Below are 25,545 nucleotides of genomic sequence, written 5' to 3'. Positions count from 1 at the left end.
TGATGACGACGGGGCCTGCGCGGCGCTGGGGAGGCGAGTTTCGTGTCGATTGCGCCCGCGTTTTGGATGCGATGATCGTTTTGGACTGCAGCACGGGATGCACGTGGTTCGCACTGCGCTGCCAGCCCTGCGAGCGACTGTGCAATTTGTGCCAGACGGCGGGCAGGTCGTCTGCTTCGTCTCGCTCGTCAGCCAGCGATGGCGTGATGGCTGCTAGCATCCACTCAGCCCGCCGAGCCCTGCCAGCCAGCGCCGGTGTGGAGACGCGAGCGCCTCACCACCTCACCTCTTCGTCGGCATCTGTGCGAGCGAGTGCCTGTCAACCTCGCGTCACCCTGACCGATCTCATATGCCCTGTGCACGGCGGATGCACTGCTTGGTCAACATTTCTCGATCACAGTGTTCATGAATGTTTGTGACTGCGACGTGTTCCATTCCGTCTGGTGTTCTTGACGCACTCTTCAGCGCCCAGCGATGGCGTGATCACGCTGCCGAAAATCCATCCTCGTCGTCGCGGAGAACCACGGATTACAGTACTCATGCACCACGTGTGCCATTGCTGATCGCCAGCTACTAATCGACGTGAAAGATAGCGACTTCCATTGTGCCTGTGTGATGTGCAGCAGGGTTACCAGCAGCGGATAACGATCTGACGGACGCGAAGTCGCCCTTGCTGATCGCAATGTATGTGCCACTGAGAATGCGTGTTTCGAATGTTTTCATTGTTTTTATTTTATTGTTTAGGACTGCTCGTGGGCAGCCTGTGTAGGTTTATCAACTTTCTGTCTCCGTGGAGAACTGCTCGCTTCTTTTGTAGGCATATGCCCAGCCTCTCGCCACTCTCTCACCTTCCCATATCATCCTTCTGAAAATAAAATCATGATCGCTGTATCCGTCAAACGCCGATGCTAAAATGCTGATCCCAAGGTATTTTCCCGTTCCATCATTACTCCTATAAGCCCCAGCTGAACGCAGCTTAAAAAACGCCGATGCCCAAGGTCATCTAATATCGTCCGACCCTTTTCGAGTGTCGTTATACTCGTTGAAACAAAAATGAAAAATTGTCTTGATCATGGACAAGACGACATTAAGCGTTGGCAGGGATGTTGAGGCCGTTGGTGATGGCGTCGCTCAGCTCCTGCTGACGCTTCTGCTCTTGCTCCTGCAGGAACATGGCGTAGCGGGAACGCTTGTTGTGGATGCCGCACTCGGTCTTGTTCTTGCCCTTCCAGCGGCCGGCACGCTCGTCTTCCGAGTCGGTCACGGGCTGGGTTGAGTGCCAGTCGCCAACGGAGCGGTAGCCCTGGTCAAGGAGAGAGTTGGTCGGGACGTTGTTGTCCTTGATGTAGGCCTGAACCTCCTTGAAAGACCAGTTGGCGAGCGGGTTGATCTTGATCAGACCCTGGTCGTCGACCTCAACGATGTCGATGTCACCACGCTTGCCGCCCTGGGTGCGGCGACGACCAGTCAGGACGGCCTTGACGTCGAGTTCTTGGTAGGCACGGGCGGCAGGCTCGACCTTGGCGACGGCGTCGTAGAGCTCATCGTTCGTCTCCCAGAGGCGTTCGCCGTGCTTGGCTTCGAAGTCGGCAGTGGTGTCGCACCCAGCAGGCTTGTAGACGTGGATCTTCAGGTGAGGGTATTGCTCACGGACGCGGTCAACGAGCTCAAGAGTCTCCTTGAAGTGGTAGAGGGTGTCGAGGAAGATCAGATCGATGTCAGGTTTGATCACAGTGTCCAGCTTGGAAACCATGTCCATGATTGCAAGACCAGTCAAGCCGAAAGCAGATGTTTGGAACAGGCGAGGAAATGTCGTCATGCACCATTTCAGGACATCGACGGGCTCGAGTTTGCTCAATTGTGCGTTGATGTACTTGAGGTGAGGCCTCGTGAAGTAGACGTCGGGCAGGCTGGCAGTGGAAGAGCCGCTGGCATATCCAGACTCAGCGTCGCCGTTCGAGGATGTAGAGCGTCGACGGTAAGCCATTGTGAATGAGAGAGAGTGGGCAGATCCGGAGAAGACTGTCTCGTTGAGAACGTGGCGGTTACGGGTGTATGGACAATGGAATGGACGAGCGTCGCGTATATAGATTGACAGCGCCTGGATTAGAGTGCCACACGAGGAGAACAGTCACGGAGAGGGATGTCGAGGAGAAAGGAAAGGAAACCCAAGACTTGCCTATATCGCAGGCGCCGGTCACGGCACTGCCGTGGGCCATAATCACGCCTTTGAAATCAACGGCGGCTTGCATCAGTTTTCTTTCGAGCACGCAATCGCAAAGCGGACCCTGTGTCAGCGCTGATTGGCCGACGACCACGGCCCGCGCTAAACGTGCCTTAGGCACAGAGCAAATGATGACAGAAATCGCCAGGCCGTTCCCAGAGCAGTCCGACGGCTTGATCAGCGTCGATTCCGATGGCGAGTCTGTCTGCAGGGCCGAGACCCGTTGGCGCGTAGAATGTTCTGAATCCTAGCTCATCATCATCATCAAAGCCAGCCGAGTGCCGCCCACGCATAACAGAGCAATGCCATGCGAGCGCCGGGGCCATTGTTCGCGTCTGAGTCGTGTTGTCGGTGAAAGCAGCCTCCTATTTCCGAGTTCGCCGTGGTCCACAGCAGTGACAGAGCCCACCCACCGTCCACGCGAAGTCTCGACGCGCTCCACGCCGGCGGCGAGATTGGGCTGCTGGCCCAGCGACGTTTGCGGCTCTTGCGCTCGGCAGGCCCGGGAGGACGTCAGGGATCGAGAGGGCGTGCCATCCTTCGCGTGCTCGCTGAGGTGCTCCGACCCTGCGCTGCCATCATCGCAATCCCGCATCATGAAGACGAAACGTGCGTCGCCGTGTGATGTTCGCACGCCATCGCGGAGTGCAGTGACTGGGTCGGAGATCGTGGGGAGGCTGCTCTTTGTTGCTTCGGGTGGCGGTAAGCTGTCGAGCTAGATCTGCTGGAAGCCTGAGGGGATCTTGGGTTTCCAACCCCTCCTTTGCCCTTGGTGGCACGGGTTGGTGAGGCGTGCTGTGCGAGCGGGAGGGGCAGGCTGGCTGCCTGGCGCTCGCCCGAAGCCGGCCGCGCCCGCGCCCGCGTCTTCAGAGCAAGCCCAGCACAGCCCACTATAGCACGTGATCTCCGCACGTCAGTCACCACGGCACACCACACAACATGGCAGACGACGAGTTAGCAGCGATCCGCTCGGCGAGAAAGCAGCAGTTGCAGTCGCAGGCTGGTCCTAGCGGTGGTGGTGGAGGTGGCGGCGAGGAGCAGGAGCAGAAGCAGCAGGCACAGTGAGTCTTCGCGCCAAAATATTTCACACCCGACAACTAATTTCCCCTACCTTTTAGAAAACGCGAAGCTGAAATCCGCGCCTCGATCCTGCAACAAATCCTCGAGCCCGCAGCCGCCGACCGCATCGGGCGCATTCGTCTGGTGAAAGCCTCCCGAGCCGAAGATGTCGAGAACCGTCTGATCATGCTGGCCCGCAGCGGCCAGCTGAGGCAGAAAGTGAACGAGGAGCAACTCAAGAGCATTTTGGAAGCTGTCAGTGAGCAGCAGCAGGAGACCGAGAAGGTGACGGTGCACAGGCGCAAGGGCGGCTGGGACGATGACGACCTCGACGATCTACTGAACGAGGACTGAGGAATTGGAAGAAATGGGATGACTGACACGATGTCGGCGTTCTTTGAAAGGCGCACGGAGGAATGGATGCTCTATGAACTGGCAGGGAACACCCACGAACACCTCAAAGGCACAGGCTTTTCTCGATTGATTCGGTCCACCTCTCGAGGTTGGACAAGCGTCACCGGGATATCCCTCACGGTCTTCGCATACGAGATGTGAGAGAATCGAGATAGTTGCTTGCAAGTATTGCAGGCATGCTCGCCAAAATGGAATACATCACTTCTTACATCTCGCGGGCACTGTTGATTCAAAGGGCCTTTTTGAGGTACCCAGGCGCAAAGCCACAGGGTGAGCCGACGCTTAATGTATTATTTGTGTATGAGCAGAGAAAGGCCTCCATCAATTCTTTTACACGCTATCCTCCATATGCAGGTATTCCACTAGTGATGCCAATAAACTCAATTCCTTCTCGACTTCATTCCAATATACAGCTTCTCTTCCTCTCTTTCTTCCATCTAGTACTTGCTAGCCGCAGCCTGGCAAGCCTTCAGCTGGTCCAGATACCAGCCGCAGATGGTCAGGTCGCCCTGGTTCTGGTCCATGCAGGAGCGGAAGTTGCTGACGTCCTGCGCGCAGACCGCCGGCGGCTGGTACTGCGAGTTCATCGCCATCGCGCCGTTGTCCGCCTGAGCCACGGGCTGGTCGGCGGGCGCTACGGGCGCGCTTGAGCCGCCGCTGAACCAGCCGCCCACGGCGTGGCCGATCGAGGAGCCGACTGCGACACCGCTGAGGGGAGGTGTTAGCTAGGAGTGTGGGAGTGGCAAGGTAGATTGGGAAAAGGCTTACGCGGCGGTGCTGGCCATCTGGCCGAAGAGACCGCTGCCACCGCTGGAGGCGGGCGCGGCCTGCTGGGGAGGCGGAGGAGCGTGCTGGTTTGCGGGAGGCTGAGCGACGGTGCTGGCCTGGCGAGCTTGCGCGGGCTGCTGGGGAGCGGCGCGGGTTTGGGGAGTGGGCGCCGTGGGGCGCTTGGGCGCAGAGGCGGGACCGCGGGACTGGCGAGGCATATTTGGTGATGTGAATGTGTTGGCGGGTTTGGTTTGGAGATGCGTTTAGCTGAAGGAGGCGAGGGTACGGGCAGCGGTGGTAACATAGAATGATGTTAGAAGCGGCGAAGAAGCGGGAACATGGGAATCCTGTGGTGCTGATTGGTTGGCTTTCGGTCCCTCGGTTCGCTTTCGCTCGCGCTTCCGGGCTGGAAGCCATCTTGAAATTCTAGAAACCGTCCATCGCGAAATCAACAGGCGTTCGCGACTGACACGACAAACAACAATTTCACTATGGATTCTTCAGATGTCAAGGAGCTTGTCGATGACATGAGTGGGAGCATTGACGACTTGGAAACGTCACTCGCGCCTCTCCTCAATGCATCCCTCTCATCGAGCACATCAAAACTGCCCTTGCTGGACAAAGCGAAACTCTACGTGCTGGCCACGTACGCGATCGACTCAGTGCTTTTCTCGTATCTGCGGCTCAACGGCTCAAATGTGAAGGAACATCCAGTCGTGCAGGAGATCATGCGTGTGCGATCATACTTTCAGAAGATCAAAGAGGCGGAAAGCGGGCCGGCACAGCGTAACGCGACTCTGGACAAAGACGCTGCGGCGAGGTTCATCAAGCACGGATTATCAGGGAACGACAAGTACGACCAGGCACGACAGGATAGAGCCACTGCGCAGACCGCGAGTGCGAAACGGAAAGCTGAGGAATTTGAGGCGAGCGCGCAGTATGGAAGTCAGAATCGGTTCGCTGGCATGGCGAAGAGGATGAGAGCGGAGGAGCCGTCGGTCCCCGTTGTCAAGGCAGATGATGCTAGCGACGAGGAATCGACGCCGGGCTCAAAGGCTGAAAAGAAGGCCGCGAAGCACGCGCGTCGTGTGGAGCGGAAGATGGCGAAGCAAAGCCCTGCAGACACCCGTGCAGCAGGCACAGAGGAGGAAGGCGCTGCAGCTGCATCCGCGGAGGCAGGTAAGAAGAAACATGGGCCAAGAAGCAATCATGAGACTTTCGAAGCGCTGCTCAATGGCCCCATACCGAAGAAGGAGAAGAAGAAGAAACGCAAGAGCAAAGGAGAGGTCCGACAGGACATGGAAGATAATAGAGCGAATGAGATGAAGTAAAGTAGTCTTGACGATTGATATGGTCGGCCTTCCGGCCACTTTGCATTGATAGATATGATACCCTGTGTTAAAATATTTGATACCAAGATGGGATACTCCGTCCTTCGAAGCTATCGATCCCACAGCTTTCAAAACCACTATAGAGACTAATCTCGTTTCTTTGCATTCTCGTTCAGTGGTCTTTGGAGTTTTCGTCTGAACGTTGGGTCTTCATGGAGTCACATTGTGGTGTGTTCTGTTACGCTCTATGAGCACGAGCAAATGATCGTCCTATTGCCCACCTGTGTTTTCGAACTCGTCACAGGATATAGGAAGTCCGTCTGGCAACTGAAGATCGAGAGAACAAACATCAATGTGACATGATATGTTTGAAGACGTTGCTCGATGCTTGGAGATTCAGAGACGTTTTCTGGAGCTCGTCTATTAACCAGGTTTCGTTTACCCCAACCCTAACCCTATAGTGAGAACTAGTATCCATTGGAGATTGGGCTTGAGGCCTCCTGCCTCTCCCCTTTCACTCACTGTTCTTATTATTGAAGAAACATGGTAGATTTATTGCCAGCTTTCACTCAGGCTTCACTCCGAAAACCATCAGTATCTTCCAAGCAACTTGACGAAACAAACGACCTGCGAACTGCGAGATGGACAGTTCAAGCATCAAACGGGATAAATTGGAGCTCCTTTATTGCTGCAACCAACGAATACTATTCATAGATGCCGACTACAGCTAGGTATCAAAGGAGTGGACGAAGGTCGAATAATCCCTTCCAATCACGAATTGACCCATGCCAGACCCTTCCGAGCCCCCCAGCCTCATCCCCATCATCCTCATGATCACATCTAGGAGACGGTGACGGTGGAGGAACCACTGCTCTGGTAGCCCTCAGTGGCCAGAATCATGTAGTCGAAGCTGCCGAGGTCGAGGCCAACACCCTTCCAGGCGTCGATGTGAGCACCGAAGTCGATGCTGCCGCTGGTCCTGTGCTCGCCACGGACGGCCCAGTACTGCTGGAAGGTCGAGGTGCCCTCGATGGAGGGCTTGTTCTCGCGAGTGGTCTGGAGGAGGGTGTAGGTGCCGCCGTCGATCTCAGCGGTTCCCATGGAGGTGGCGCCGGAGCTGGGGTCGTAGCTGCCGAAGGCCTCGACGACGTAGAACTCGACGAGCGGGGACTTGGTCCAGCCGTAGAGGGACAGGTACCAGTTGCCGCTGGCCTGCACGTCAGCCTCGTAGGTGACAGTCCTGGGAGGGTCGTTAGTCGGTTGCGACAAGGGAAAGTGAGGTTAGATGAGGTGTGCGAGCATACTTGGCAGAGGCAGGGTTCCAGCCGAGGCCAGAAACGACGTTGCCGGCGCCCTCAGTCCACTCGAGAGAGTAGGAGCCGCCGTCGATGGTCATCGTGGCGCTGGAGTCGTTCTCCACCCAGTGAGAGTAGTAGTAGTCGCCCTTCTGGCCGCTGCTGGAGCTGGTCAGGGTCTCGCCGGAGACGGCAGCGAGGTTGCTGCTGCCAGCGCTGCCAGAGTTGTTGGCAGAGCCGGAGTTGCCGGCGTCAACGGCGCCAGTGCTACCGGTGTTGCCAGAGGACTGGGCCTGACCAGTCGTGCTGGGGACGTTGGAGGATCCAGCAGCAGAGCCACCGGTCTGGCCCTGGCCCCAACCGCCATTCTGACCCTGAGGCTGGCCCCAGTTACCACCGTTGCCGCCCCATCCACCCCATTGACGCTTGGAGGCCTGCGAGGGTGCGGCCAGCGCAGTAGCCACGCAGGTGGCGGCGACGAGGACGTTCTTGACGGTAACCATTTTGCTCGAATAGGAAGACAGGTATATGAGATGTGATTGGATCGAAGAGAACGACAGGGATAGTTAGGCAAGGACCAGCTTGTGAAGAGAGTGAATGGATGGAGAGAAAGCCCTAGGGTAGGGCAGAGCGTGAAGTACTTATACCTGAAAGTATTCTTTGCCTATGCATGATCCAACGGCACCCTTGTGGTCTGAAATCCAGCCCGTTGTTGGGCGTGCGCGAGCGCATGTTGGCAGGACTGACTACGAGATACTCAGATCTGCGACAGTCGCTGTGTCGAGTTGAAGAAGCGGTTCTCCACAAAAAGCGTGCCAAGAGGTGATCTCCATGAAACGTCCTGTTTGCGGTCTCAAGCGCCGGCCCGCAACACCAGCCCATGCACTGCACCACAGGCACGACCTTATTGCGGACCGTGATGAGCTTTCGAAAACCGTTCATTTCACGACGGGCGTTTGACATTTAGTTCGCGGTTCTCTTAAAGCCTGCGCAGGATCAGAACGCCCGCCATGTGGTCGATCTCGGCCTTGCCCGACGCGGATGTCTGCGGTCAAGATGGGCTACTCCGACAGACTAAGTTTGTTGGAGCAGGCCTCCGATGCGAATGCCACCTGCGGGAGGTACGAAAACAGTGGTGTGCATCAGGACTGGCGCCCAGAGCATCAAGATAAGCCTCGCTAATAGCTGCGTTCTCGACACACTTTCCAAGAATACGACCTCATTCGATCTCAACTTTATCAGCCACATCACCGCACCCTTGTTGCAATTGTCGCGACGCTCTTGGCGGATAGGAGCCAAGCCGGAAAACATTTTGGCTATTTCGAAGGATCCTAGTAAATGCAGGCTTGTCGCTGATTAACCTGAGCGCAGACTCTTGGCGCATACGCCAGATTTACCTTTCATGTTTGGGGATCGCTGTCGATGTAGTGGCCTAGATGGACAGAGATTTGGCTCCACCTTTCTCTAAGCATCGAGGCGGCAAGAGCGTGTTCCTCCTTGATTGCCTCGCCAAGCTTCTCGAGCTGGCCTTGTTTCTCGATAGCCTCTGTCCGTAGGCTCTGCAGATGCGGCTGCAACCACTTCCTGACGGCAGCAGATTTGTCTCCACTCAGGTCCTCACCGTTTGACACAAAGTACTCCCATTCATTTGCCGTCAGTAGCACCGCACGTACGGCGACTTGAGTCTTGAAGCAGATATCCCAGGGTTGTCGGCATTTTGCAGCGCATCCGTTGGCCTTCTTGGCAGAATCAGTCCGATCGCAAGGATACTCTGACGGCAAAAGGGCGTATCCACCTAGAAAGCCAACGTCTTGTAATTGCGATTTGGTTTCTTCGGAGAGGTGGGGAATGACCGCATGGTCTAGACGTATCTCGTCGTCCGGGCTTGCGTGTTGCATTGGAGAGGCGCAGATGAAACCATAATGCACAAGCAGCTTGTCGTTGGAATGAGCCCCATACGTCGCTAAGACTTCTTCACCGGCGTCTACAAAAGGATTATGTCAGCTTGATACTGCGTTGACAAAGGTCATTGCTCACCTGTTGTCACCCAAAGGGCGAAGCATCGGTAGATCAGGAACATCCTAGTCGCAACGGAAAAGAGCAACAGAAAAGCATCTCACTTACCATAATCCCGCTCTGCAGTCACTTCATACCCTTTTCCATTCTGGGCTACATAACAGCCAGAGCCTGTCGGCCCATGGTTCATGTAGTCCACAAACGGACACAGCACCATGCTTCCTGCCCTTCCAGCAGATGGCTTCCAGTGAAACGAGCGGCTGTTCACAATACACCAGTAATAGCGGAACACGACTTCATCCCATCCCCTCTGCTCGCACACAGGGCTAACGGCTTCCCAATCACGCGCATAGTCTGCCTTCTGGCGCTCGAATGGTGGCAGGACAGCAGGTGGGAGGTGCTCGAGCAGCTCCGGTGGCCACAATAGCGGCATGCTCGCGGCGAAGTCCTGCTTCGTCGGCCATGTTGCTTCCCATGTGCGAAGGTCCGATGCAGGAGCGGAGAATTTCGCTAGAGCGCTGATGGCCAGTTTGGCCTGCGGCGAGGCGCGATCGAGCGTGCTGCGCTTGATGGTTGCGGTATCGGGTTTGAACATTGCTTTCTCGGGTATGAAGATCATACGAGATCCTGATTTGATCGGAGCGGTGGTCATCAGACCTAGGCCGCGGCCGGGAAGTTGCTGCGGCGCAACATTGTGGATTTCAACGCCACGCTCTTTGGCCCAGGTGGTGAAGAGGGAATGCTTGTCTTCTTTGGCAGGGCTGTTAGACATCGATATCTCGTCCGCCGACTCAGACAGGCGAGCACGCTTGGCTGGGCGGGTCATTTGGAGCTTTGATGCGAACGTGTGGTCACTCAGTATAGTTTTAAAGTTGAAGCTTGAGTTCCTGCGAAGGACTCAAAATCAACGTCGCAGGTGGGGCTGTCCGCTTTTGTACGCCGCGCTGTTGTCGCGGCTAACAGTGAGAGAAACAACATGCATCAGGCTCCATACTCAGTGCTACTGATTGTTGGTTGCTAACAATGTGCAGATAACGAATTAGATCTACGGCATGGTCACTAACCATCCCATTATCTTTTACGCCTTGATAATCGTGACATCTAGAAGACTATCTCTCAAAACACTCATGAGGCTGCGCTAAGCCTTCAAAAGCGCCCGGCATGCCTTTGATGCGACACTGCGGCTGCAGTGTGACGTCCGGGGCTATCTTGCAGCGCAGCTCGATCTGTTGCCTCGTCAGCCTGCTCAGCCTGACCCTACATTTCCTTGGGGGCCTTCCTTTGAGGTGCGGACTGGCCTTTCGGCGTGCTCAAATGACTATCCGTTACGTGGCGGCTACAGGCCTATGAGGATTCTCAACACCAAAGGAATATCATCGATCTGTTGACTGAATAGGCAGGCGAACTCCTCATTCAAATAAGCGACAAGACTCGTCCAGAAGCGCGTTATCCAGTAACTGACATGCCGACCTCAAACCATGTTGTTGGACTTCACGCCTACAACAAAGTCCCCTTTTCCTGCGACGTACTTGCAAATGCAACCAATCCGCCTTCTGTGCCATCCACACATTCCGCAAATCTAAGCACAGACGAGTTCCTACCGCTACTACCAGCATCTCGGCGGACAAAGGACGACAACCTGGCTGTGCCAACCTCCCTGGATTCCGATCCTCATGGATCCCTGTTGTTGCGCGAGCTAGACGTGCGAAGACTGAATAAGATCCATAACTGGTTATGGACGACTGGCCGTCCCATGCCTGCCCGCCCTTTGCACCGCCAGAAGCTGATGGGTCGAGAAATAGTCATCACGGAGCAAATGGACATGCATCTCCTGTGGATCAAGTCTCAGATGTTCTTGAAGCCGATTCCTCGATTCTTACTCCGGAGAGAATTTTGGGAGAAGAGACTCGTGTGTAACGCAAGCTGCTCGTGTGTTTCAAAATCTGCCCGCCCCAGCAGGCACGAACTCCGGGCGTGTGCTTTTGGGTTCTTGTTGTCGTACGCCGCGCTCATCGCGTATGAAAGCGACTACCATATTGCTCGCGAACTAAATCTGCTCCCAGAGCAAGTCTCCTGGGAGAATTGGAAGATCCTCGTCCAGCAACTCCTGAGCGAAGCTGATATCTACAACAACGTCAACAAGCGCTTCTGGTACGGCGAACTACGTCTCGGACGTATCAACATGATCTATCGTTTGACTGGAGCATCGCTATTTCGCGGTTACGAAACACAGTATGGCCATTACAGCGACCTTCTCAGCGAGAACTTCGGGTGGCTGCTGACTGTCTTCGCGTACGTTGCCGTTGTTCTATCCGCCATGCAGGTGGGGTTGAGTACGGATCAGCTCGAGGAGGACAGCAGGTTTCATGCGGCCTCATACGTGTTCACAGTCTTTTCCATATTGGGCCCAGTCGTAACTCTTCTTGCACTCGCCCTGCTCCTTGGGGCTCTTGTCATCTACAATTGGATCGCGACAATCAACTACCATCATGTTCGTCTTCGCAGAATGTCACTTGTCCATGTTGATCCCAAAGGCAACACGAATAGCGTCTAGTGGACCGCAGCGGTTGCATGGAAAAGGGAGACATGCGCAAGATTCACGCGAACATCGCGATTGGGCTTCGAGTCGTTCATGATACAACAATCCTGCGTTGAGGAGAATTACGCTACGCATTACTAGAGGGGTATCCAAGATATCGTATACATCCCAACAACTCCACGCCAAATAGTTCGCAAACCAGACTTTCAGCCGAGAATTTTCTCGACAATATCGCGAATCCCCATCCAAACACCCGTCCCCTTAGCCTCCAGCGCAGCCGCAGTCGATCTCAAGCTCTCAATCGGTCTCTGCTCAAGCACCTGCTCCGCCGAAAACCACGTGCCGTGCAAGCCGTAAGGCACTCGCTGCGGCAGATGCACGCGCCCTACAATCGTGCGCATATCATTAGCGTCGATAATCCAGAGCTCGCTCTTCGCCCTACGTTCCGAGTCGTCCACCGGCACCTCGCCGTCCTCGGTAAGCTGCGATTCGTCAAAAGCGTAGAACACCAGGTATCCGTCGTCTTCGCTGCGCTTCGTGGCGGCAGGGACGAACCGCGGCTCCTGCGCGAACCAGCCCTCGGGCATTTGGAAGGCGCGGATCGGGTCTTGCAGATCGTTCGATTCGAGGACTTGGACCATCGATCTGTTGTCGACGATGCCGGAGACGCTTCTGGGGGGATATGCTCGGCCGCGGCTGATGAGCGATGCCGCGTCGACTTTGACGAGGGCGTCGATTTTCGTGGCTTTGCCGAGCGCGGAGCCGAAGTTGGTTGCGGTCGTTGAGCAGCCGTAGATGTATCGGGCTTGGCTCATCTCGAGAGCTGGGTGGACGGAAGGGAACTCGAATGGGATGGCGGCGAGGGCCCATTCGTGCGCGATGCGGCCGGTCCGCAGGTCGAAGTTGTAGTAGTAAAGACGGCATTGATCCTCGTCGTATTCGTCTTCGTCGCTCAGAGCATGCTCGTTTGAAGGGATGATTTGCAGTAAAGGTTCTTTCTCATCAGATGGGGACTCGATGGAACCAGATCGCTCCCAAACGGAGCCATCTGCCCCAGCGTCATATCTGAAGAATGGCATGCGCCTCTTATTGCGGATATCGGCTGGTATGACTTCTTTCTCGGCCGGAGGTGCCAAATTGCCGGCAGCAAAAACCAATTTTGCTGAAGTCAAACGGCAAGCAAGCATGTTTACTGCGACAGGCTTCTGCTGCGCGTCAAGGTCATCCCAGGAGTTGGCAGTGTGAAATATGCAGCATGCGTCAGTCTCGTACCATCGCACTTTCTCAGGGTGGCGACGAGGGAAGACGCCGAAGCGAGATGGTTTGCTCGCGTCGTAAGTGACAGGTGGCCTGCCTTTGAGCTGATTGGCCGGGTCCAAAGATAACGGCAGATCCATGATAATGGCGTGAGATGATGAAACACCAAAGTCGTGCATCATCCTGCCACCAGTCAAGCCAGGTACTGCTGCGTTGAGCATCTTTTCGTAGGTAGGCTCTTGGTCCGATGCTGCCGCCCCTCTCGTGACTTGCTTGGGCAGGATGGAGTATTGCACATATGGAGGAGCAAAGCTTGCGTGGAACATGAACATTTCCTTCGTCATAGGATCGATCTTCGGGTGTGCTGTAGTCCATTCCCGCATGAATTGAATGAGGCCGCCATTCTCTCCAAGGACGCATTCTTTCTCTGTCAAATCAGGGTCCTTAGGCTCTCCTTCTGCTGATGATCCGTTGTACCATCCCACCGTCTCCAGTCCAGGTAGCTGTATCCGCATAGGCGGTCCGCTTTCGCACAGAGCCATAGCTCGTCCATCGTGGTAAACGACGCTCGTGTTGGCAACACTGATCTTCTTGATCTTCTGCTTCGATCCAGGCAAATGTGACAGTATGACCAGGAAGATTGTTCGCATGATCCTCAGTGTCACATAGATCATCCGAGCGAAAGGGTTTACCAACGTGGCAATACTGGGCAATATGGGCACCCGTAACCGTTCCGAGCTAATGGCCGAGAGGTACAGGTCCGTCAAGATGAACTGATTCACGAACTCCGGGGATATTGCTCCGGTTCGTTGGTCCTTCTGAAAGGACACGCCGGATAGCATGCCATCGCCGTCGAACCAGTGAGCATCTCGGCCCAGGTCGCTGTTGGAAACAGGATTGCTGCCATTGCGAACGTACTCTCCACCTGCGAGCTCTTCAGGGAGAGATCCGGTGTAAGCGCATGGCGTAAGAGCAAGAGTCTGCTGTATAGGAGCAAAGTTGCCGGAGAGGTATGGGTGTTTGTCCTGTGGCGTAGGTCGGATGTTCTCGCTGGATGATCGCTTGCGCTTGTGACCAGTCGTGGCCATTATGCTCATGCTGGTCCGCCGGAAGTCATCGAGTGGCTACAACACGGCTCGGTAGGCATACCTAGGCGGAGGCGCGTCGACAACTACTTGTACGACAGCAGGCATTGCAGAGTGGTTGACGCTGTACAACGCAGTTGCCCGAGAGGAGGCGGCGAGCGATAACATCACTGTCACATGCCGACGACGCGCCTTCCGAGCGCCCCGAGCAAGCCTGCCATGCCGTGGCCTGCGCTCCCCTCACCACCAGGCTCAAGCTCGTCTGGCCCGCATCGAATCGAGATGCAAGATGCGTGCCTGCATTGCTGACGTCACTGTGCAAGCCACCGAGCTGCCAACGCCCTGTGCCAGAAGTCGAGGAGAAGAAACCGCTCGCTCCCGCTGCACGTGCCGATAGCCGGAAGTCTAGTCGCGCCCCGACAGCGAGATGGGATTTGCCAAGGGCGTTAGATGGGCTTCGCGAAAAGCGAAGCAGCGCCTCGCTCCTCACGCCGCCTGCCCGTGTCCCTCCTCTGCGCCGTCATCCCTCGTAATGTGTAATTAGACGTCGTGGGTGGGAGCGAGGAGCATGTTCTAGCGGCCCCACGGGCATTCACTGGTTCGCGAACCCAAGATACACGAAGATGGGCTACGACTACGCGTTGGTGTAAGGACAGCCGTCCCTCTACGGGTCACTCTGGCATCACATGATCATGGCACTGACGTGCTCCGTACAGGCACCTCACCTACACTGTCCCCCCTGCGATCCTTCTGTCCATACTGTATGCGCCTTTGTGCACCCGCCTGGACTTGTACAAGATCGTCTTCCTGATCACAATCGCGGTGACCTCGACGATCCCATGGGATAGCTATCTCATCCGGAATTCGATATGGAGCTACCCGGACAATGCGGTCATGGGTCCGAAGATCTTCGACATCCCGGTTGAGGAAGTCTTCTTCTTTGTGATCCAGACCTTCAATACGACCCTGTTGTACCTTCTGTTGTCCAAGCCGACCTTGCACTCCATCTACCTGGCAAAGGAGAAGAAGAATGACAAATGGAAGGTTCTTAAATTGGGCGGTCAACTTGGGTTGGCGTTGATTATCAAAAAGAGCATCGATTGGATCAAGACACCTGGCGAATACACCTACATGGGCCTGATCCTCGTCTGGGCGTCTCCGTTCCTTTTGCTTTTGTGGACTCTGGCATACCAATTCCTTGTCAAGCTGCCTCTGGTGAGCACTGCGATCCCGATTGCTATTCCTACTTTGTATCTATGGGTGGTCGACGCGCTGGCATTGCACCGTGGAACATGGGTGATTTCATCTGGGACCAAGACTGGATTGTATCTCCCAGGTATTGGGCTGGAGGCTGAAGAAGCAGTGTTCTTTTTCTTGACTAATTGTTTGATTGTGTTTGGACTGGTGGCATTCGACAACGCTCTTGCTGTTTTGAATACTTTCCCTGCGCATTTCCCGACTGTGCCTTCGCTGCCGACTCCCGCTCTGTTGGTCCGCGCCTTGCTGTTACCGGCTGCAGCTTACGACGATGACCGGATCCTCGGTTTGCGACAATCGGTGCAGAGGTTGAAGAACAAGAGCAGGAGCTTCTACCTTGCCAGTGGCACCTTCTCCGGCCGCCTGAGGATCGACCTGATTCACCTCTATGCCTTCTGCCGCATTGCGGACGACCTCATTGACAACGCAAAGTCGCCCGCCGAAGCGAAGCTATGGATTCTCAAGCTCCGTAAATTCGTTGAGTTCGCGTATGGCGAGGCTAAGAAGGGGCCGGATGGAAGTGTCACTCCGGCCACGGACATCAACCAGGGTGCTGCGACCCTATTCGCTATGAACAACTTCCCGCAAGATACCCTGCTCTCGTTGCTTTATCTGCCGACGCAACGCATGGACAAAGAACCTCTGTTCGAGCTCATCAAGGGCTTCGAAATGGATCTGGCTTTCACGAAGGACGCCAACTCTACGCCGATCAAGACTGAGCCCGATCTTGACCAGTACGGTGCCCGCGTTGCAGGTACGGTCGCCCACCTTTGCATCCAGCTTGTCTTGCACCACTACCCTGGCCTGTCCGAGACCGCTTCCAAGCGCGTCATGGCCGCCGGACATGACATGGGTATTGCCCTGCAATACACCAACATCGCCCGCGACCTGAAGGTCGACGCAGAGAACGGCCGCTGCTACGTACCTATCTCTTGGCTGAAGAGAGAAAAGATGACCCCCGAGTCGTTCGTCTCCGCCCTTCGCTCGGACAAGAACGAGGAGTTTGTGGAGAAACGCATCGAAAAGCAGCGCCTGCATCTGCTCGAGCGTGCATTCGGCCTCTACGAGAAGAGCGTCGGCGCGATCGAAGAACTGCCTCGGCCTGCCAGAGCGTCGATGCGCGTGGCGGTCGAGTCCTACATGCAGATCGGGCGAGAGCTGAGAACGCCTGGCTATCAGGTCAAAGCTGGCAGAGCTACTGTCCCTACTTGGAAGCGCATTACTGTCGCCTGGAGAGCGCTCGCTGGGCCTGTCCACTCCACTCGGTAGGATGATGGAGATTTTGGTGAACTAGTGCATGTGTTGTATATAATGTCACATAAGTAAAAATCAAGCCATACCTATGTACACATCTTGTGCCTCGATCAAGTATTGAAATGCTTCGCATTCGCGTTCTGCCGAGTATGGTCTGATCTTAGATCTCGTTCATGCACGGGCGTTGAGATTGGCTCCAAGCATTTTCCCGGACGTCACCGAAGCGTCGGCTTGAAGCTCCCGCATGCACTAGGCTTGCATGTGAAAGTCAACCACTTCGACATCCCACCGCCGCAAACATGCCTCCGTCCCAAGTACTCACCTCGCAATGTCAGAGAAGCCGAAGCAGAAGAGCGCCGTCGTGATCGGTAAGCTACGAAACCCCCTCCCACCCCATTGATCACCACCACGGCCCCGCTGACACTTTCATTCATCCAGGCGCCGGCGTAGGCGGCGTAGCAACCGCCGCCCGCCTCGCCAAAGCCGGCTTCCGCGTCACCGTCCTCGAAAAGAACGCCTTCACCGGCGGGCGCTGCAGCCTCATCCACCATGAAGGCTACCGCTTCGACCAAGGGCCCTCGCTGCTCCTGCTTCCGCGCCTCTTCCACCTGACCTTCCGCGAGCTGGGCACGAGCCTCGAAGCCGAGGGCGTCGAGCTGCTCAAATGCGACCCCAACTACAACATCTGGTTCGGCGACGGCGAGCGCGTGCGCCTCAGCTCGGATCTCGCGACGATGAAGGACGAGGTCGAGCGCTGGGAGGGGAAGGATGGCTACGAGCGGTACCTGGCGTTTCTGCAGGAGAGCCACAGGCACTACGAGCTGTCGGTGTCGCATGTGCTGTTGAGGAATTTTGAGACGCTGGCGGGGATGTTGAGGTGGTCGTTCTTGCAGCATTTGTTGGATCTGCATCCGTTTGAGTCGATCTGGACGCGCGCGAGCAAGTATTTCTGGACGGAGCGGTTGAGGCGCGTGTTCACTTTTGGGAGCATGTATATGGGTATGAGTCCGTTCGATGCTCCAGGAACGTACTCGCTGCTGCAATATACGGAGTTGGCGGAGGGGATTTGGTATCCTGTGGGTGGGTTCCACAGGGTTGTGGAGGCATTGGTAGACATCGGCAAGAGGCTTGGAGTTGACTACAGGTTGGGGACTGGAGTTGAGGCAATCTTGTTGGATCACAGCGGAGCGAAGGCAAAGGGTGTTCGATTGGAGAGCGGCGAGGTGCTGGAAGCAGACATCGTTGTCAACAACTCCGACCTGGTGTACGCCTACAACGAGCTTCTGCCCAAGTCACCATATGCGGACTCGCTATCACAACGGCCAGGCAGCTGCTCAAGCATAAGCTTCTATTGGGCGCTCTCGGAGAAGGTCCCAGACCTCCAACCTCACAACATCTTCCTCGCCGACGAATACCGCGAATCCTTTGACAGCATCTTCAAAAAGCAGCTCATCCCCGACGAGCCCAGCTTCTACGTCAATGTCCCAAGCCGCATCGACCCGACCGCCGCGCCTCCCACTGGCGACAGCGTCGTCGTCCTCGTCCCCGTCGGCCACTTAGTCGAGAAATCCCAAAACGGCACTCTCACACCACAAAACACCAACGGCCCCTCAGAAACAACGACCTCCATCAAATCCGCCTCCCCCGCCAACCAAACCGGCATCTCGCCCTCCGAAACCCAAGATTGGCCCGCCATGATCGCGCTCGCGCGCAAGACCATCCTGGCAACAATCAAGTTACGCACAGGCGCCGACCTCGCGCCCCTGATCCGCCACGAGCTCACCAACGACCCCATGTCGTGGCGCGACCGCTTCAACCTCGACAAGGGCGCCATCCTCGGGCTTTCGCACAGCTTCTTCAATGTCCTGTCGTTCCGGCCGTCGACGCGCGCGCGCAGGCCGCATTGGATCGATGGGAAGCTGGGGGGCGGTGTTGTTGAGCGGTTAGCGTCTGTTGTTGTTGATGCGACGAGGGGAAAGGGGAAGGATGTGGAGGGATTGTATATGGTGGGCGCGAGTGCGCATCCGGGGACTGGTGTGCCGATCGTTTTGGCGGGTGGGAGGCTGGTTGCGGAGCAGATCTTACAGGATTTAGGCATGCGGGTTCCTTGGGGTCAGGAGGAAGAGAAGGCTAAGAACGCGAGGCTGGACGCGGTGGACAAGCCGTTCTGGCTGGACGATTCGAAGAGCTGGCTTTTCATTATCGCTATGGTTATGATTGTGCCGTGGGTGGTTGGGTTCATGTACTTCATGAATATGTAGATTCTAGACCTAGAGGACCACGTTAAGTGATGTCGAAACCTTTGGCATCGATATACGCGTGAAGGCTAAGGCAGCTTTTCTACGCACGGGTATTACAGATGTACTATTCAATGCCCTACGCAATTATATTGGACACTTCAGAGACCGCGTCTGCATGTCCCCATCGCTCTTCCAAATAATTGAGGTCTATGAAAGTTTATCATAGAGTTGTTACCTCTAGGCATCTCTTCTCCCCGAAAAGAAGAGAAGTCTCGTAGGGCTATCCTTTCTCATCGGGTATCGAGACCGAATTCCCATCCGGAGGGTTCAATATATCCACTCTACAAGGACGCGTCGTCGTCTTCCAGATCCTATACACTTTCAAATGCGCGATGCACATCTACTGATCAGACAGCTCCGCTACTCCGACCTCGCTATGCCCTTTTGACCAGAGTTTGCGACTTGTAGTGCGAATCACAGTGGACCGGGGCGACGGGCGTCGAGACCGCTGCTACACCATTTTTACACTTCCTCGGACTACCACTCCAACGGCACGTAGATTCGGATTCAATACAATCTCAAATGATCCGGATAGACAATGTTGCGAATGACAAAAGTCGAGTGTCATGGTCAGACGATCCCGCGGTTTGCCCCTGCAACACCCCAACCACCTTGAGCGAATCGGTTTGGTGCGGACAGAATTTCAGGCCGACGAAGGCGCGGACGTGGGCATGCTCGTAAAGGCTTCGTCGGGGTCACGCGGCTTCATTTTTCTGAGGAGTCGATGCGCGTCCGGATCTGGCGCGGATGCAGCGCTTTGGGAGGGTAGGGGCCCTGGGCACACGTTGATACCTAGAGTGCCCTGCGAAGTCATGATGAGATGATGACGCTGTGCGACAACGTTCGCGCGCGTGAGGATGCGGTTCGAGATCTACAGTGATAGCAGCATTTCAACGGTCGCTAACAGACTGATGAGTGGTCTTGAATCTTTTGACTTTGCTGGCGGCAGACCGCCCCTTCCAAGACCTAAAGAATCGAAGATGGTCGACGTGCGCTCTGCGCGCAGACTCGGAGCAAACCCCGGCATGACACTGCCTCTCCCCTGCAAACACAGCATTGTGATGGACCTCCACGGCTAGTGATTTGATTCCGACGTGGTTTTGAAACATGTGATACTTCTCCGCGTGCGCCCGCGGCATGTCTCTATCCGCTCGCTCGACTTCGAGCGAGTCGGTTGCGGTTGGACTTGCAGGGTCTTTGATTGATGATGAGGTGAGATGTCAGAGATGAACACAGACTTGCAAGATCCTGAGCAGGAATGCGCCTAAGCTTCCGGGCCGCAGACTTTGAGTCTCGAAGTCCAAACAAGCTCATCGCCAGCTTCGGACTGCCCTCCTTTGACGGGTAGGGTTGGCGCTAAGACGCTCTTATGACGGGATGGATATCACATTCATGCATCGCGACTAGGTCAGGCTCGCTGACATGCCCCCTCTTGAATCGTGAGAGGGACATTCGTTCATGAGGCACAATAGGGGAACAGGGTTGCCCTCGAAAGAGCTTCTGGGGGGGTGCCGCATGGAGCTCAGTAGCAAGTGCAAACTGCTCCGCTGCGAGCTGCCTTGCGATAGTCATGGCCGGAACCGGCCTTGTCTCCTTGCTGAAGGATGACCCGTGCATATCCGGGATAGGATGCCGCGAAACGATGGGCGGCACTAAAAGGCAAAGGCTGCCTTCACCAACGATTGACTTCCACGTCATGTGCACGAAGGCTAGAGGTTTGAGTGGTTGCATCATGCACCTTTGCATTTGAGCTGTAATATAAATTCGTCGCAGATTGCCATCGATTCGCTGTGGGCATCTTACTGTTTTTGATCTCGGACACTGCACTCATCAACAGACATTTGAACTCCGTCTATTCACTCACAATGGGTAATCAAGCGCTCGCTGTTAACAGTACGTTCAACTATTTCAGTCGCGTGATCTCAAATGCTAACGGGATACTCCAGCCGACGACGTGAGCAATTCCATTGCTCAGGTCGCCATCACCACCCATGGCTCAGATTGGTATTGGACGGTGACTGCTATTATGATTGCGTCGACAATGGCCTTCGTTGGCCTTGCGGCTACCAAACCCCGTCAGCATCGCATCTTCCACTACATCACCGCCGCTATCACGATGGTTGCAGCGATTGCCTACTTCACCATGGCCTCGCATCTCGGATGGACGGGCATTCAGGTTGAATTTGAGCGTCCATCAGACCCGGAAGTCCGCGGCCAGTACCGCGAGATTTACTACGTCGTAAGTGTAACCCGCCATTGTCGTATCACGCAGACGCTGACAACGAGGTTCAGAGGTACATTGACTGGGTCATTACCACGCCCCTGCTCCTTATGGATCTACTTCTTACTGCCGGCATGCCATGGCCCACTACCCTTTTCCTTATTTTGGTCGACGAGGTCATGATCGTCACCGGCCTGGCTGGTGCTCTCGTCCAGACGACTTATAAGTGGGGCTACTTCACTTTCGGTTGCGCCGCCCTTCTCTGGATTGTTTACGTCCTCGTCTGGGAGGCTCGCAGACACGCCAACGCCATGGGACCGAACGTGGGCAGGACGTTCCTCATCTGCGGATCCCTGACATCCCTCTTGTGGATTCTCTACCCGATCGCATGGGCTGTCTGCGAGGGCGCCAACCTCATCGCACCAGACTCTGAGGCTGTCTTCTACGGCGTTCTCGACGTTTTCGCCAAACCTGTCTTCGGCGCTCTTCTCATCTGGGGCCACCGCAACATCAACCCGGCTGACCTTGGTCTGCACATTCATGACTACAACGAGAAGGACGTTCAATTCGAGGGCAGGAAGAAGCGCGTCACCGATCAGGAAGCTGCTCAGGACGGCGTCGCAGCCAACGGTACGAATGGTACCACCAACGGCACCCACGAAGGTGCCTAAAGATTTCATAAGAAGCTTACTTCACGCTTCATGACCGATTGATGATTCGATTCAAAAGATCAGAATTGGAAGTTAATTTACCGAGTTCATCAGATTATTACGTGCCATATTTCATATCTGCACGATACCACACGAAGTTGATACAGTACACGGCGCTTATTAATTACCGACTGTTTTTCTTTTTGGTCACCCCTCATAATATAACAGACATTAATATCAAAGCTAAATAACTGAATCAGCATACAACAATGAATAAACTATTTGCACTCGTGAATATATTGGTGACCGGTCTGGCGCCCTAGTGCCGAGCTGGTGCGCGAACCGCAAATCCATCAGTTGATACAACACGGTAATAAGGCGGCTGCTCGACCGTGCGGAGTCACGGCAACGAAGGCACAGGCGTAACTATTTCCCTTATCAATTTTCACACACAACGGATGCAAACTGAATACTACAGTGCAATTCGACTGAAGCAACACCGTGTCCTCACATTGGTCAAGTGGTGTCCGCAATCAAAAAGTGCGCCGGCGATCTACCGATGACGTCGGCAATTTTGGAGACACACGTCGATGATATGGATCTCACCCCTTAGCGCGATCGGGATACAGATGTAATTCATCCTTCCACCATTCAGATGACGCAGATCCTTGCGCGGAGGGTGCGCGAATGGAACATCCAATAGGTGAAAGTCAATGGTAGGACGCGTTTCTCCTTTCTCTTCATAACCCTTCCCTTACCGCCCACCGTCTGCTCTTCATGCGTCTCTTGTTCCTCCAGTCTCCAACAATCTCCCTTACAAGACAATCTCATCCCATATTTCAACGATCCTATCTCAGCACAGCGGCGATAATGACCGGAAAGCACGAGCGCTCTCAGAGCACGGACGACATGCTCAAGCATCCATCAACCAAGCGCGCAAAGGAGATCGACGAAGATACTCCGATGAGCCAACTGGAAGAACTTCTAGAGAAGACTAGGAAAGACCAGAAGAACACTCGCAATGTCCTGCATTGGTTCCGCTCAAAGGACATTCGAGAGCACGACAACCGCGGCTTGCACGCCGCGGCTCAGAAGGCCAAAGAGGGATCCGGCAGCTTGATCACCATGTACCTTTTTTCTCCGAAAGATATGGAGTGGCATGGCACGAGCGCTCCGCGCACCGACTTCATACTTGAGAGCCTGCAGAAGCTGAAAGCGTCTTTGGAGGACAGAAATATTCCGCTCGCGATTGTCACGGCCAAGGAGCGTGCTGAAAAGACAGAGGATGTCATGCAATTTGTCAAGGACCACGATGTCTCACACATCTACGCGAACATTGAGTACGAAGTTGACGAGCTGAGAAGGGACATTAAGGTGGCCAAGCATGTTTCCCAAGAAAAGGATCTTTCCTTCGACGCATTGCATGATCAGACAGTGGTAAGGCCCGGTACGATCACGACAGGCAGCGGCGGGCCAATGAAAGTCTTCACACCTTACCACAAGGCATGGCTATCTGAGACCAAGAGTGACCCAAGTTTGCTCGACACCGTTCCTCCCCCGCAAGGAAATGACAAAGATGCCAAGAAGCAGTTCAAGGACCTTTTCGACTCCAAGGTGCCTGACCTTCCCGAGAGTAAACAGTTCGCAAGCAAAGAAGAACGGGACCGCATTCGCAAACTTTGGCCTGCCGGCCACGATGCCGGCATCGAACGTCTGAACCACTTTCTCGACCAAAAGGTCTCCGATTACGCCAAACACCGCTCTGAGCCTGCGCGGGACCCGTCGTCCAGATTGTCTCCCTATTTCTCCTCCGGTATCATCAGCGTCCGTGAAGCCCTCTCTGTCACGAAGAAAAGGAATGACGGTCAGCATTTTGACGAAGGCGACGCAGGCGTCGCTGCTTGGGTCCGCGAAATCGTCTTTCGAGAGTTTTACCGCCAGGTGACCGTCACTTCTCCCCACACGACCATGAACCTCCCCCAAAACCTCAAGTTCGACAATGTGGAATGGGAGGATGACGAGGAAGGGTGGAAGAAGTGGTACGAAGGCAAAACGGGCGAGCCGTTCATCGACGCCGGCATGCGCCAGTTGAACTCTGAGGGCTACATGCACAACCGCCTGCGCATGAACACATCCTCATATCTCCGCGCTAACATGTTGATCGACTACCGCCTCGGAGAGCGCTACTTTGCCGAGCACCTCATTGACTGGGACCTGTCCAATAACACCCAGGGCTGGGAGCCCAGCTATACGATCTTCAACCCGGTGGTTCAGGCCGAGAAGTGCGATCCCAACGGGGACTATATCCGGAAGTGGGTCCCCGAATTGAAGAACGTAGAAGGCAAGGCGGTGTTTGCGCCGTCTGAGCGCCTGAGCGAGGCCGAGTTTAAGAAGCTGGGATATCCTAAGCCTCACGTGAATTTCCGTGAGAGCCAGCAGAGGGCGAAGGAGCGCTACAAGAGAGATCTTGCGAATGCAGACCCCTGATTAGGCAAGCATCACTTCGTCAAATTCCTTGTATCCCTATATTTGAAGATGTACTTCGATCGCCAGAATCGGCAACAGCAGCGTGTTTCAGACAGATTCCACATGCCGACAATTCCGCCGTGAAGCCCAATGTAATGCCCAATTCTACGACATGATGTGAGATTACCGGGATGCGTCGGATGGCAATTGGGTTCACCGTCGATCAGTCCTGAGCCATGTTTGGCGTCGTAGCGGTACAAGCTGACGCATATCTGCATTCACGCCGTGCGCAGTCAGTGAATATGTAGGTCAGAGTCTCGTGAGCGCGCAGGTGTCTGGTGGCGTTTGACCAATGAAGTCACGGCTGCCAAGAAACCCTGGGCCGTGCCCGCCAACTGCGGGAAGCCTTTGAACTTCCCCCCACCTTCAGCCTGACTGACTGTCTCTGACACCACCCACCAACAACAACATTACCACTCTCCGCTCCAACAACTCAGCAACTCAGTTTTAAGACTACACAAAGGGAATCAACCCACTTCGCGACTACTCCAAAACCTCTCAAGGAGACACCAGGAAGCACGTCTTTTATGTCCGCATCAATCGAAAACCTCAAGTCCTTCGGTATGTCCCTTCACCATCCTCCGTACGCGCCCGACCTCGCGTCGCCCAGTGCTCTTCCTCTGGGGCTACAGCGACTTGCTCTCGGCTGTTCTTCAGCAAAATTGCCCTCGTCACGCGTGAAGCGAACGCTGTCAGCAAGAGAGGGGCCGCCGCGACGCGACCCAGGCTGCCGACGATAAGCGCAAGAACAACACACTAATCCACATTGTAGACCCGTTCGCCGAAGCGGATGAAGACACCGGCGGAGAGAAGCAGTCTCAGAACTACATCCATATCCGTATCCAGCGTACGTCATCCTCCTCGCCGACCCAACCACACGACGGGTCAGTGACTAATATGTGACAACAGAGCGCAACGGTCGCAAGACCTTGACTACTGTCCAGGGTCTGCCGAAGAAGTTCGACCAGAAGAAGATCCTCAAGGTGATCAAGAAGAAGTTCGCTTGCAATGGCACCATCGTAGCGGACTCGGAGATGGGTGAGGTCATCCAGCTCCAAGGCGATCAGCGCAAGGATGTTCAGGAGTTCCTCACGGACAAGAAGGAAGGCTTGGGCCTTGAGGCCCTCACCGTGAAGGTGCACGGTTTCTAAGCGGAATCGCCGTGCGAGGCGACTCGGGTCCGGCATTCTGTTCGCTGGCAATATCTTAGGCCGCTCATCAGCCCGATTGAATTTGCGGTTCCCAGGCAGCGGGAGAGTTCGGATGTGAGCGTCTACTTGGCAGTGCCTGTTGGCTCTTTCCTTGGAAGAAGCCAGTCTGCGCACGACGCATTTCCGGCTACGAATTCG

The 25,545-nt window shown here is 55.2% G+C and overlaps 13 protein-coding genes across 13 annotated transcripts; 8 read left to right on the top strand and 5 right to left on the bottom strand.

The window, feature by feature from the left end:
* Positions 1-1,087: 1,087 nt before the first annotated feature.
* WHR41_04842 (uncharacterized protein) lies at positions 1,088-1,987 on the bottom strand (the record flags this gene model as incomplete). The annotated part of the gene is made up of 1 exon (XM_069373448.1): positions 1,088-1,987. One exon carries the CDS (start codon positions 1,985-1,987, stop codon positions 1,088-1,090), a length of 900 nt encoding a protein of 299 aa, XP_069229172.1.
* Positions 1,988-3,093: 1,106 nt separating this feature from the next.
* Positions 3,094-4,092, top strand: WHR41_04841 (uncharacterized protein). Its single transcript, XM_069373447.1, has 2 exons — positions 3,094-3,285; positions 3,343-4,092. The coding sequence occupies exons 1-2, from the start codon at positions 3,164-3,166 to the stop codon at positions 3,635-3,637; spliced, it is 417 nt and encodes a 138-aa protein (XP_069229175.1). The 5' UTR covers positions 3,094-3,163; the 3' UTR covers positions 3,638-4,092.
* Positions 3,937-4,756, bottom strand: WHR41_04840 (uncharacterized protein). Its single transcript, XM_069373446.1, has 2 exons — positions 4,466-4,756; positions 3,937-4,405 (listed from the first exon to the last, which is right to left on the bottom strand). The coding sequence occupies exons 1-2, from the start codon at positions 4,681-4,683 to the stop codon at positions 4,135-4,137; spliced, it is 489 nt and encodes a 162-aa protein (XP_069229174.1). The 5' UTR covers positions 4,684-4,756; the 3' UTR covers positions 3,937-4,134.
* A 200-nt stretch (positions 4,757-4,956) lies between these two features.
* On the top strand, positions 4,957-5,796 carry WHR41_04839 (uncharacterized protein; the record flags this gene model as incomplete). Its single annotated transcript, XM_069373445.1, has 1 exon — positions 4,957-5,796. One exon carries the CDS (start codon positions 4,957-4,959, stop codon positions 5,794-5,796), a length of 840 nt encoding a protein of 279 aa, XP_069229231.1.
* A 662-nt stretch (positions 5,797-6,458) lies between these two features.
* Positions 6,459-7,840, bottom strand: WHR41_04838 (uncharacterized protein). The gene is made up of 2 exons (XM_069373444.1): positions 7,101-7,840; positions 6,459-7,036 (listed from the first exon to the last, which is right to left on the bottom strand). The coding sequence occupies exons 1-2, from the start codon at positions 7,592-7,594 to the stop codon at positions 6,637-6,639; spliced, it is 894 nt and encodes a 297-aa protein (XP_069229232.1). The 5' UTR covers positions 7,595-7,840; the 3' UTR covers positions 6,459-6,636.
* Positions 7,841-8,096: 256 nt separating this feature from the next.
* On the bottom strand, positions 8,097-9,964 carry WHR41_04837 (uncharacterized protein). Its single transcript, XM_069373443.1, has 2 exons — positions 9,216-9,964; positions 8,097-9,075 (listed from the first exon to the last, which is right to left on the bottom strand). Exons 1-2 carry the CDS (start codon positions 9,931-9,933, stop codon positions 8,492-8,494), a joined length of 1,302 nt encoding a protein of 433 aa, XP_069229237.1. The 5' UTR covers positions 9,934-9,964; the 3' UTR covers positions 8,097-8,491.
* An 896-nt stretch (positions 9,965-10,860) lies between these two features.
* On the top strand, positions 10,861-11,661 carry WHR41_04836 (uncharacterized protein; the record flags this gene model as incomplete). The annotated part of the gene is made up of 1 exon (XM_069373442.1): positions 10,861-11,661. One exon carries the CDS (start codon positions 10,861-10,863, stop codon positions 11,659-11,661), a length of 801 nt encoding a protein of 266 aa, XP_069229238.1.
* A 191-nt stretch (positions 11,662-11,852) lies between these two features.
* Positions 11,853-14,000, bottom strand: WHR41_04835 (uncharacterized protein; the record flags this gene model as incomplete). Its single annotated transcript, XM_069373441.1, has 1 exon — positions 11,853-14,000. One exon carries the CDS (start codon positions 13,998-14,000, stop codon positions 11,853-11,855), a length of 2,148 nt encoding a protein of 715 aa, XP_069229239.1.
* A 488-nt stretch (positions 14,001-14,488) lies between these two features.
* On the top strand, positions 14,489-16,596 carry WHR41_04834 (uncharacterized protein). The gene is made up of 2 exons (XM_069373440.1): positions 14,489-14,634; positions 14,705-16,596. Exons 1-2 carry the CDS (start codon positions 14,612-14,614, stop codon positions 16,512-16,514), a joined length of 1,833 nt encoding a protein of 610 aa, XP_069229240.1. The 5' UTR covers positions 14,489-14,611; the 3' UTR covers positions 16,515-16,596.
* A 167-nt stretch (positions 16,597-16,763) lies between these two features.
* Positions 16,764-18,907, top strand: WHR41_04833 (uncharacterized protein). The gene is made up of 2 exons (XM_069373439.1): positions 16,764-16,867; positions 16,938-18,907. Exons 1-2 carry the CDS (start codon positions 16,828-16,830, stop codon positions 18,758-18,760), a joined length of 1,863 nt encoding a protein of 620 aa, XP_069229233.1. The 5' UTR covers positions 16,764-16,827; the 3' UTR covers positions 18,761-18,907.
* Positions 18,908-20,476: 1,569 nt separating this feature from the next.
* On the top strand, positions 20,477-21,969 carry WHR41_04832 (uncharacterized protein). Its single transcript, XM_069373438.1, has 3 exons — positions 20,477-20,692; positions 20,746-21,038; positions 21,092-21,969. Exons 1-3 carry the CDS (start codon positions 20,665-20,667, stop codon positions 21,689-21,691), a joined length of 921 nt encoding a protein of 306 aa, XP_069229234.1. The 5' UTR covers positions 20,477-20,664; the 3' UTR covers positions 21,692-21,969.
* Positions 21,970-22,540: 571 nt separating this feature from the next.
* On the top strand, positions 22,541-24,157 carry WHR41_04831 (uncharacterized protein; the record flags this gene model as incomplete). Its single annotated transcript, XM_069373437.1, has 1 exon — positions 22,541-24,157. One exon carries the CDS (start codon positions 22,541-22,543, stop codon positions 24,155-24,157), a length of 1,617 nt encoding a protein of 538 aa, XP_069229235.1.
* Positions 24,158-24,723: 566 nt separating this feature from the next.
* WHR41_04830 (uncharacterized protein) lies at positions 24,724-25,347 on the top strand (the record flags this gene model as incomplete). Its single annotated transcript, XM_069373436.1, has 3 exons — positions 24,724-24,757; positions 24,969-25,043; positions 25,106-25,347. 3 exons carry the CDS (start codon positions 24,724-24,726, stop codon positions 25,345-25,347), a joined length of 351 nt encoding a protein of 116 aa, XP_069229236.1.
* Between the last annotated feature and the right edge of the window lie 198 nt (positions 25,348-25,545).

The sequence above is a fragment of the Cladosporium halotolerans genome, assembly GCF_011745625.1.
Source record: "Cladosporium halotolerans strain TM138-S3 chromosome Unknown Sca16, whole genome shotgun sequence".
NCBI lineage: Eukaryota > Fungi > Ascomycota > Dothideomycetes > Cladosporiales > Cladosporiaceae > Cladosporium > Cladosporium halotolerans.
The sequence above is the reverse complement of the archived record's forward strand: the minus strand, read 5'-3'. Positions and strand labels throughout refer to the sequence as shown.